Source organism: Leptidea sinapis, chromosome 26, assembly GCF_905404315.1.
Source record: "Leptidea sinapis chromosome 26, ilLepSina1.1, whole genome shotgun sequence".
NCBI lineage: Eukaryota > Metazoa > Arthropoda > Insecta > Lepidoptera > Pieridae > Leptidea > Leptidea sinapis.
Window position 1 is genome coordinate 946,056 of NC_066290.1, and position 12,719 is coordinate 958,774.

Sequence of the window (12,719 nt, forward strand, 5' to 3'; positions counted from 1 at the left end):
TAATGTTCCAGAGTCCCCCGCCCCACCCCGAAACCAGGGCGCGGTAGAGCTAGGCTATATTGGCCGTTCCTGTTTCCAAAAAAATTAAATCAACAGTCTATCAAGTACAACTTGGTGTGTGGCATTAAAACAAGCTACTTAATCTAGTTTAATAATATACCTAATTAATAATATAATTAATTCTAACAAGGTATTATGAGAAATTACAAGTCATAACGCGCCTTATTTTATTATTAAAACAGGCACCAGACAGCCTGAAAAATATCGGCGAAGTGCCAACGTGGCTTACGTCCTGGGCTAAGGACTAAGCTCCTTGAGTTCTCCTCCTTGCTCCTTATTATCAATAAGATTATAACCAGGCGCCTTTTTGGTTTTTTAGAGGTCAATTGTCCTCCACACTTCTCTGGGAAAGGTGGATTTTTTTGGCAAATCTGATTGAAAGTTTTTGTTTAATCTCGGAATCCGTTCACAAAATCATCTGTTCAAAATTTTGAGAAATTTGTCGCATATATGTGTTTGCTCTTTCTTTTGAAGTCCGTGGCCAGAGGTTTTCAGAGACCTCTAATAGGAGGTTTAGGGATATCAGGTTTGTTTCTATATTTGAAGCAGCTGTTACTCGCTGTTAGCTGTCTCACGTGTCAATTGCTGTTTCATCTCCTTTAGTTTTGGAGTTGGGAGATTTAATGCCTTCTTGTCCTTCGGATATTACTTAACTAATGTGCCATACACTATGGAGCGTCTTTTCTTTCAAAAATGTTGTCTCTAACGTCTTGAAGTACATAATAATAATGTCGTTTTGGTACAAGCATCTTGAGTACACCTACAACTTGAACTATAAACATAAGTATTTTGTAAATAAATAATAATAGTAAAAGTGAAAATTTCTAAAATTATTTATTTATCCCTATGTTTCATGACATATTAAGGAGTACTGTTACTGAACCTATTTATATATTATAATATGTATTATAAAACTATAATATTATACACTTTATTGTATATAGATTATTTTTTTACTATTATTTTTGTATATTTCTAAATTCGTTTTAAGTTTTTATTTTATTTATTAGTATTTTTTAAATGTATGTAATATCATGTCATGTGAAGCGAAAAATGCAGGGAAAATGTTACACAGACAAAATTTTTATAATAAAGACGCCTTGAAACTTTATGATCATGGTAATAACAAGTTTTTACTTTGAATAACTCTAATTTTAATAATCGCATTTTTCGCTTTTATTAAAATATTTTGTTGATAATAGATAAGTTAGAAATAAGTGTGAATTCAGTGTTTTGATCTATTTACTTTTGGGCACAGTGAGAAATTTTCTATTTGCAGGCGGGAAGGTGCTAGAAACATCCCCAGCCACCCGACGCCACCTTGATGAACACATACGTATTGCTCTTGACACTCTGCTCAACGTGCCCAACATCTCCACCGACCAAGAACACGACCTCATTCAAAGTTGCTTCAATAAAGTGATCCATTACTTGCCCGGACCTATCAACCCGCAGAAACTGTTCCACATACAGGATTATATGTTTGACAGGGATAATATGGACGCATTTTCGAGCATTTTTTGTGTTATTATTAAGAATCTTCTGCCTAAGTGGCCAATCCTCAAATTAGAAATTGTACATTTGTTTTGTGTTGAAGAGAAGTTCGATATGAGCCTCGAAAGTCTGTCTACTCTTTGTGGTTTTCTTGGTGTGGAACAGAACTGTACTGTGCTAGAAGCCCTCGCTCACATTATTTTGCAGTACTGTAAGTCGGATTCTCCATTGACCGCTATTATTGATTGTAGCTCCTCCAATTTGGAAGGTGAAGAGAAATGTAAACTAGAAGCAGACTGGGAGGGCTATGTTCAGATGCTGGTCACTCTGCCAGAGCGAGTCGCGAACAGGTTAGAGACTAACACGCCGAAGGAGTTCTCCCACGAGAACTTCTCTTACATCCTCACGTTTCAAATAGTTCGCGCGCTCGACTTACTCAGCGAAAGCAGCTTTGAAATTGGTGTGAAGTTTGACCTGACTTACATTGCTCACCTCGTGTCAAAGTATGTCATCATCTACAACAAAACCGAGGCATTCCAGTATTTCATAGATGTCGTGATTGGGTTTGCTCATTGCGAGTCTCCCACAAAATTTGTCAGAAGAAAGCTTATTCAAACGTTAACATATCATCTGAATCGTCAGGCGATTGATCGATTTTCTATTTTAATATTTAAAAATTCACCAATCGATTACAAAAGTGATGAACAAACTGTTAAACATCTGCTCGGCAACAATATTGATAGCAATAAGGATTGGAACGAAATACTGATGTACAAGATACCTTTCAATGTTCACGTGAACGGGTTCAGGGACACAACACTTCAGGAAAACTTGATATATTACATCGCCACGAGTAAAGACAGTGTGAATATACTCTCAGATTTGATTCTGAGGCTGGGCAGAGTATGGGCGGATGTGAACTGCAGAATTGCAGGAGATATCAGCCAACACATGTACACCTCGAGTCTACTTCTCCTCGCTATCAAGTATCGGATCGTCTTGAATAAAAATACGACGTGGGACTTGAACCAACTGAAGCAAGTTTTGTTTCAGGGCATGTCCACTCATCTGTCGATCCTCACGCAGCAGTTCAGGTGTATAGGAATGGCTACAGTTGAACTCACATTTCACATGTTGGCAGAAGTCGACGAAACGGAACGGAACATGGTGCATCATTTAAAATTCGATTACGCCGGCTTGGGGAAACGCTGTTTAGAAATACACCATATTCTAAAAGATACGACAAAGAAATGTCTAATAGATGAGAATAGATCCAAAGATTCGAAGCCGAAACCTAAAGTGATGAACCTCAATAAGAGTCTTGATCTTATCGCGTATAAAGTGCACGACATTGAGAGGCCGATGGAGAACACTATAGTGACGTGCGCAGTCAAGAGCGCGGCGCAGACCAAAGAGATCGTAAAGACAATTATATCTGTGAAGCTGGACGAGCTGAACAAGGGCGGGAAGGACGAAGAGCTGGACTCGGATGACGATCTACTACCGTACGACATGAGCAACGATGTGTCGGCGGCCGCTAAGAAGAGGCCGCGCTTCTTGAGGGACTTGCTGGATATGCTCAGAGAAGCTAACGACGTTGAATACTTTGAGGCGTGTATGCAGAGCGCGGAGCAGCTGGTTAACGATAAGCTAAAGAATGAAAGCAAATTGCTAGCAATCGATCTGTTAGATCTGTTCGTGCATTTGGATCAGAAATTTCACGTTGCCAATTTCGATGATCTGAGATTCAACACGTCTGTCGCGATAGTTTGCGCTCAACCTAAACCGTGTGCGGAGCATCTGTGTAAAGAGCTTCACACTGACGTCGGAAGGTACTCCATAGCGACGAAGATATTCATGCTCGACGTTCTGTCCGAGGCGGCGAACAGGATAGCCGATGTGCGACCGCGTGCCGAAGTCAGTCCGAAGCCGGACGTGGTCACTAAGCCGGACGAGGAACTCGCCGCGGAGGAAGTCATAAGACGGCGGCTTATTAACAAGACTCGATATTTCCACTCCAAACGTCCGCACCCTTTTGCGAAAGCGAAACGCAACGAGTTCACGGCCGTCGCAGATTACTTCTTCTATCCGCTCATCGGTGGCTTCGGGCACCGGCAGCTGACGCTGAGTCACCACAACATCAAACAAGACGTCGACAACATTCTGCTGATGAAGTACCTGTCCGTGCTCGCCAATATCATACTGGCCAGCAAGAACTGCCCCAAGTGTGCCGTCTACTGCAAGGAAGTGGTTCCCATGATCATGTACCTGCGGTTCTCGCCCGACCCCATGGTCAAGAGCTGCGTGATCGGGATCATCGCTGCAATGGTTATGGCGCTGCCCGGTTCCGTCATGAAGGACGAGTTCGCGACGCACATGTCAGAGATATGCGCGTGGTTGATAGACTTTTTGAACAATGTCGAGTTGACGACGGCACTGGGCGAGGCCAAGTCCGAGGTGGCCGTGTTCGCGGCACAAGTGCTACAAATGATTGATAATGTACTGACGAGCTAGAGGCCGATAACCAGGGAAACTGAAACGATGGTCACAGCTGGGACTCGAAGCATCTTGTGTGAAAAACCAGAACTATGATCAAGTATACAAAATGTATGTACATACCTCAATGTCCATATTATACAAGTTGGCAATTATTAAGTAATATTACGGACATACATGTATAAAGGAAGAACAAATTCTCATTGTTTAAAACAACTCGTCGAATGCTGTGATCGGTCAATTAGTTCACAAGTTTGTTTTACTTTGACAGAATTTAGACCGAACGCATGTCTTGTTCAGCTGCTAGTGTAGCGTGCTTAACATTTTGGTGGCGACTATCAGATTGTATGAGTTTCCTGCTCAGAGATTCGGTTTCTTTACAAATATATAACCAATGTTGTACTTGTGTACTACACATTTGTAGGGAAAATCTGACAAAACATTCAATGACGTTCTATATGGACATATCATTCGCAGTCTGATAACGGAACGGCAAAAGTGTGCTTAAAGACAATGTAAGCACACTTTTCTCCTTAGTCGTGTGTCAACTGTGTGTCAATCAACAAGCCTAAGTGTGCTATAAAAAGTGCTTAAATAATACATTAACAAATCAAAAAAAAGATGGTGTGACTTATCATCGGTAAGCTTATTTTATTATATAAGATTGATATGCAAAAAGCGGAAGTAATTTGATGAAACGAATATTTTTTCATTAAATATGGTACAATATTATTGACAAGTCCCCAGACAAGACCCGCTTATCAGAATGGGACAGATGAAACGACACAATCAGAAATATATAGACGTAGCAGTTGAAGGTTATTATGGTGTCATTTGTGGTATGTACCATATTTCGGCTTTGATTTTGTATGGGGTGCATTGTCTATATGTATAGCACGTCATTGAAAACATTATTAACTTTTAGTAATAATAATTGTATATTTACAAAGGCTTACGTTAGAGGTATACTCAGTTATTTAGAAATCGAACTATGTTATCAATATAAGTTCCTGTCTCGCACGTATAAAGAATGCTCACTCTCAAATTACAATTGAGAAGTGCTAAGCTGTTCAGAGAACTGTTATGGTTTACCTCACAAGTAAATACTCATATACTATACTAATATCTGCATAGTACTAAACATTTGGTATGATTATCCTCAATATTCGTAATTATAAAGATACCTCCTTATTCATAATGGTCCGCTAACTTAAATAGCCGCTAAGGAGTGTTTTTTCTCATTCTGACTTAGGTCAATAGAAGAAGACAGAGTGAGAATTAGCAATGCTTTAAGTTAGCAGACTGTTATGAATAAGGGGGTTAATCTATTAATGTTATAATAGCTAGTAGTGTTTATAATAGCTTTATACTTGGAGCTCCACTAGTCCGCGATATGAGGACTTAATTACTTTTATTAATTGGTCGCTATGTACATTGCCCTAAAGAATTAAATTCTCATACTCTTTATTTTATTAGTGATTCATAGCTCTTAATGCCCTGGAACGTCACCAAGTCTCAAATTTTAATTTTCTTTATTTCTGTTAATTTTTCATAATGACGCATTTATGTGGACCGTAAACTTTTCTTTTGTCTATTCGGGTTTCTCGAATGCATGCATTTCATATAAGATATTCTAAATATCTTGTTCTAATATATATCAATTAAAAAAAAAAACTCTTCAAACGAGATATTGCACGTGTACAGAATCCCTTTTTGTTTCTCAACACTCTTATACATTAACAGATATAGTAGGAATTCTTGTATGGAGTATGGACTTGTTTTTTCTAGTCGGCCAATGATCTCTGATTGTGGTGACGAATTTTGGAGCTCGCTAATTAAGATGGCTAAAAGATGCTAAAACATCAGTGTGTATCGATGTCATAAAATTAGATTAAGACGTATGTGATCATTAATATTGCAGTGTCACAATTTATATTACCTATACACGTACAATGGCGGATAATATATAGTTCTCTAAATATTAACTTTAAAATGTGTATATTTTTAATTTTAATTAAATAATTTAAACTATTTTCTTATATTCCATGCTTATTTATATAGCTATTTTTAAGCAAGCCCTCTTTAGGGCAACATATTGCTGCAATATTTAAGTTGACCTTAAGCGAATGTGGAATGGTGGATGTAAATTGCATCGCTCCCCGCGATCGCACAACGATCAACAATCCACATTTTTTATTCCAATATGCAAATTAATCTTACGACTATATTATATATAATATTACGATGATTTAAATACATTGTATTATATTAATCATTGGGTTTACTAAACTTGTTGCGGTGGAGACTTAGCGTCTACTCGTGACACTGGCCAGAAAAATCACTTTCATTTAGATTGTGAAATTTTCGTAAAAATATACCCAATAGTTTTTAAAATATATTACAGTATGTTTTATAAAAAATATTATTATTCATATATCAGACTATTAAGAGAAATAGTCTAGTTTAACATTAACTTTTTGCCACAATTTATATCACAGGTAATTATTTAGTTCCAATGGGACATATTTACGGGAAGTTTGTTTAATGGTTTGCGGGAATCAATTTGTTTATGGTTTCGAATTTTTTTGACGATTGTCCGTTAGCATCTGTAATGTTATAGTGAAATCAATCGAAAATTATCGGTGATGTATGTATTTTGAATGTTAAATTGCTGATGTTGTATTTAAACAACTTAATTACAAACTGATCAGCTTGAATATGTCACTATTGTTAAGTAGTAGGTCATGATAGTGATTTATTCAGAGGACCAGTTTGTAGGCGGTCGAGGTTCTTAATCGGACTTTCCCCCGACTGATCACTACTATGAGGAACATTAAAATGTGTTAGTGAATTAATTGACTTTGATGTCAAGAATTTTTTTTCGAAAAATTATTAAGTAATTTTATAAATTATTTAGGTAATCGCAGTGATATCTGTGAGCGCGTCGCGCACGTGGCGTAACTCATCATAAATGACATATTACGCGATGTATTTTGTAAATACTTTGGTAAAAAATACAACTTATGGTTATGGCAGCCATTTTGGACACGACTGACTGTAGCTTATGAGATACAGAAGAAAGTGTACAATACTAGTCGAGGCATTTGATAAATTGAAATACTGACGAGTCTAGTAATTCGATACGAAATATATATTATATAGCCCGCCGATTAGTAATAACGCGCGTTCATCACACATTTGGTCCCGCGGCCGCGGGTCGACTTTATTATTGTGTATCTACAGGACGATGAAGCCAGAGCTACGTCGTCGATAACTAATTACTTACTAGATTGTAGTGTTATTAAAAACGCGCGTACCACTTGTCATTTCTTAAATATGTCATTAAACCTAAAAATAACTTTATTAATAATGTAATAATACTTCCTGACTGTGCAGACAAGCATGCGATGGGATAAATGAGCCATGCTAGTCTAGTTATAATTAGTACAGTAAAAGCTCTTTATTCGCGGGGTATATGTTCCGTAAATATGCCGCGAACACAGAAACCGTGAATACGGAATGGTTTATATGGGATTATAAGGGATAAGTTCCTAGGTGACAAAATAAAACACAAACTTAAAAAAAAAACTAATTGAAGTTTTTGACTATACTTATCAATCATTATCAGGCTTAGGTTGCCTAAGTATTAAAGAATTTTGTAATCTTTTCTTGCATAACAGTTTTTAAAAGCTCCTTTAGATCAAACTGATACTCAGCAGTGGCATTAGCAATTTGCCTCTTAAAAATAACACTTCGTTCCATAGACGGATCAATTTTCATAAAGAAATCACAAAGCTCATTTGCCATTTTTAAACCTTCACTAAAATTTTTTAAATTATATGACACATTTCCAGTGCTTGTTAAAACCTCTTCTTCAATGGTCTGTGAATTTAACATTAAAAGGCATAAAAGGCATTTACTTTCTCAAAATTGATTCCTTTAGAATTCTTTTTGATGTCATTTCTTATACTACTAGATACTACTACCGCTTCGGAAACAAATGGCGCTCTGAGAGAGAAGAAGCGGCGCAAGAAACTCTCCCCGCATTCTTTTTTTATGCGCTCTTTTCAATAAAAATATACAATATTGTACAGTCATTTCTATCGCTATATCGCTATATTTCTATCCCAGGCTGTCCGATCATTTAGATATTCAGCAGTGGAGTAATAGGATTTACGACAGAGCCATTTTTTTATAAAACATTTAAATTTATTTATAGATAATGTCTGAACAGTGGCTGGGACTTTATTGTAGAAGTGTATACATTTACCCTTAAAGCTATTATGTATCTTATGAAGCCCATTTCCCATCTCGTCCTATTCCATTCGCAATTATGCAACTATGTAGGAATTCTTTTTATTGATATGCATGTATTATGTACCGATTACATCCGCGAATAAAGGAATCTTTAGCCGCGAATATAGGAATTGGGTCACAATTTTTTAATCCGTGAATAGTGAAAGCGCGAATAAGGAGCTTTTACTGTATTAAAATTTAAATAACAGTAATTACGCTAACAGTATATTGCGATAGTTTCTATATTTTTATTTGGTTATAGATTATAGCGTAGTTGACTTGGATCAGCTAATGTTGTTTTTGTAGATCTCTAATTATAAGTTCGTGTGTTACAAATATGAATAACACAATATTCGCATTCATAGCGTACATATAGATGTCGTATGTAATGTTATAGATATGTTGTTGTCAGCCAACGATCATTAAATATAATTGAGTCATTGATTCGTATTAATGTTTTATTTCAATGGGTCCCCCTTGTATTTATTCGCTGTCTGTTACTTCTTTCATGGCGATGAGATAGTTGGATATAACTTGCAATTGCCATCCCTTTGATAGTTCTGTTAACTCACCGAGTTTATTATATTATAGTCATATTAGCTGACTGACCCAGCAAACGTATTGCCGATATTAAAATCGCGATACAAAAGTAATTGTTGATCGTAGATGGGTGAAAATTTGAAGTTGTATCTATTGTTTAATTATGAGTCAGGCATAATCAAACAAATTTAAATTTTAAAAAGAAAGTCAAAAAAATTAAAAAAAAAATTCGTGTGGACCAACCTTAACATTTAGGGGGATGAATAATAGATGTTGTCCGATTCTCAGACCTACCCAATATGCACTCAAAATTTCATGAGAATCGGTCAAGCCGTTTCGGAGGAGTTCAATGTTTAACACCATGACACGCGAATTTTATATATAACAAGATTGAAAGTAATTATCTACATTCAAGATTTATAAAAGGGCATTCTAAATTTTGTTTTTTGGGAATACTCATTTTTTTAAAAATCTAAAATGCTTAAAGGACGCAGGCAACCTTAACTAAATGCTACTTACTAATATTTTAAATTTATTAATACTATATTTTGTTATTAAACGTAGTGTTGGTAGGCCCCCACAAGATGGACCGACGATCTGGAAATCTTTGGGGGAGGCCTTTATCCAGCATTGGACGTCTTCCGGCTGATGATGATGATATTTTCTACAAAATCATTTTATTTTGATATTTTTGTTATCACTCAATCTGAAAAATTGATGTTTAGAGACCGCTTTTTTTATAACTTCACAATTCGTGAAACTGCTTTCCTCTTTTACTGTCACTGTCTTGATTTTTCATGCATATATAATATTGAATATTTAAATAATTATTGTTCACTGTAATGACTGTTATATTTATTTGAAGCTTGGTCGGTCTCCCACTTGTTATTTTAAATATTATTATTTACTTTTTCTACGTATACCTAATAATTACTAGGTAATATAATATTATATATATCTCAAAAATTCATGAATATTATACTCGTAAATATTTGGTATTCGTCTACTGAAAGAAACCATTTTTAATTTGTCTACAAATGAAAACTGTACACCACAATTGGCACTTCCTTATTTCTCTAATATATTTTAATTACTTTATAATAATTTTTAACACATAACACACAGCAACTTTTAGTTAAGATTTAAAACTGTCACTGATTAGACCAATCCACAAATACGGACCTCAAACAGACTTTACAAATCACAGACCCATTGCAATCCTAAACACAATAATTAAAATTACAGAGTGTCATTGTCGGCCAATTAGTAGCATTTTTGGAAAATAATAATAACGTATCGAACATACAACATGGATTCAGACCAAATAGAAGTGCAACAGTACTTACTTCATTTACCAATTATATGAATACTTATTTAAAAGAAAAACGATTGGTAGTAGCCATTTTTATAGATTTTAAAGACTTGACACGTTTGAACACGACGCCGTATTAGTCTATGGATAACTGTGGTGGTATAATAGGGCCTATTAAAATCTGGTTCCAAAACTTACAAAAACAGGCTGCTTAAAGTAAACGTCCTTGGGGCAGAAAATGACTCAGGTACAGTATTATATGGTGTTCCAACTGGCTCTATATTCGGTCTGATATGATAATATATCATATGAATATTATTATACATTTGAACAGTACCAGCAAAGTGATCAATAATTGTAAAGCTTATATGTATGCCGATGACATATTTTTGTATAGAAGAGACCAAATATTATTTAAAATATAATGCAAGAAGATTTTAATACTAAATGGGCACATTGCAGTGGAATTATAATTAATATGGAAAAACCAAAATGTATGCCGTTATAGTGTGTATAAATATTTTAAAATAAAAATAATAGGACTTAGTCACTAGTACTTGGTAAAATTTATCACTTAAAATTATAAGTGAGTAAAATATTTTGTACAGCCTGTATTACTCCTTGGCCGAGGCAATGATTAGTTACGGTTTGAGTAGCTATGGACTAACTCTTACTACGAATAATATTAAAGTAAAACATTGCTAACACTGAAGTTTTTAGTGAAGAGACAAAAAAACTTAATGGGAATTATGAACGCTTGTTTAAAATATGTTGTTTTGGGGTCGGAGGTCGCTAAATTCCGAAAACATGAAAAGGCATGCCTGAACAGTGGCTAGGACAATGTCAGCAGCATGACCCCACAGTAAAATACCGTACGTCATGATGCTGTGAAAATAATTGAGGTACACTAATCTAGCGGTCGCAACATTCGTGTACTCTCTAATCTTTCTAACGGCATATGCCGCAGAGCTGAGTCTATCTGCTAGATGGGCAATATGTGGACCCCACTGAAGCGTTTTATCTAACGTGATACCCAAGAAGACCGTAGTGTCCACAAGTTCCAATCTCTGGTCATTTATAAATACGTTGGTTTGTACCTCCGCTGTGTTTGGTTTAATGAACCGTAAACACTTTGTTTTTTTACTGTTTAAGTGCAGATTATTCGTCTTAAACCAACGCACTATCTTTGAGAGTGCACTGTTTACCTTGTCATCAATATCTGCACGTCGCTTTACTTTAAAAATAAGTGAAGTATCATTAGCAAACAATACAATCTTATGGCTATGTTCTACCGATAGCTCGTAAATATATATTAGAAACAAGAAAGGACCGAGAATAGAACCATGTGGAACAAACATACCTCCACAGGTTTACCCGAAGACCGTTTGCCATTTACATCGACTGTCTGAACTTTTTCGCTTAAATATGATTTTAACAGATTTAGGGCTGTATTTTTCACTTCATTATGCTTTAGTTTTAGGAGTAAAGTTTCATGGTGGACGCAGTCAAATGCTTTGGACAAATCACAAAAAATGCCCGATGCATCTTGTGACTTTTCCCAGTCATCAAAGATGTGCTCAATGAGTCTAGTACCCGCATTAATTGTTGATAAGCCTCTAGTGAAACCAAATTGATTTTGTTCATTAATTTACAAAAATGCATTTGTAGCTGTTGAAGCTAAAGTTTTTCAAAATTTTTACTAAAAACAGGCAGCACTGAAATAGGCCTGAAATTAGCAGGGTCAAAAGAAGTGCCCGATTTAAACAAAGGCATAGGTGTGCTGTATTTTATGTGTTCAGGGAATATACCCTTATCTATGCATTATTTAAGTATTATTGCTATTTCAGGTGCTATAACGTCAGGTATGTATTTTACATTATTAGTCGAATGGCTTCAAAGGTCTTTTGTATTTTTCCATCATGTTTTTGGAAGATTACTTATTCTAATTGTCTAACTTTTTCTGTGGTACTATAAATTTCACGCGTATTTTTTCTAAATAATTTGTATGCAACGCAATGGGGTTGAAATATGCAGTCTTTTAGACCTTTTAGCAAAGATTTTTATTGGATATTTAGCGTAATCTAAAAGTAACCGGGTGGGTGTTGAATAGAAATTTGGTTATAGAATAACGGACTTTAGTTTTTGTGGAACCGTCATACTTTAACACTAGTGGTGTATATTAATTTAGGTTCTTATTTAGGTAGGCATTGCCTAATTGCCGTTATAAAATGTTGGTCCCTGTTAAACATGTAGGAAATATGTCAATGATGGTCATGTTGATGGTACTATTGTTACGCCTGCAGGCTTACAGCCGACGCGGGTGAGCTTGCTGCAGCCAGTGTCGGCCGCGGCCCCGCTGGGCGCCACGTGGGCCTCGTCCCGCGGCTCGCTCAACATCGACGTGGACAACCTGCTGGCGCCCCGCTCGCCGCGCGCTCAGCCCGCCCCCTCCATCAACCAGCTCAAGTCGGGCCCCGGCAGCCCGGCGCACCTCAACATGAACACACCCAACGTCATGAAC

At 36.3% G+C, this 12,719-nt stretch overlaps 1 protein-coding gene across 5 annotated transcripts in view; it reads left to right on the forward strand.

The window, feature by feature from the left end:
• Positions 1–12,719, forward strand: part of LOC126972282 (clathrin interactor 1) — a 36,685-nt gene that overhangs the window by 19,817 nt on the left and 4,149 nt on the right. For 2 of the 5 annotated variants that reach the window (XM_050818922.1, XM_050818923.1), the window contains one exon: positions 1,340–8,796. In XM_050818922.1, coding sequence (XP_050674879.1) covers positions 1,340–4,068 — 2,729 coding nt within the window. In that variant the 3' untranslated portion in view covers positions 4,069–8,796. Of the gene's footprint in view, positions 1–1,339; positions 8,797–12,501 lie in introns of those variants that run through there. The other 3 variants (XM_050818924.1, XM_050818925.1, XM_050818926.1) reach the window with 2 other exon arrangements.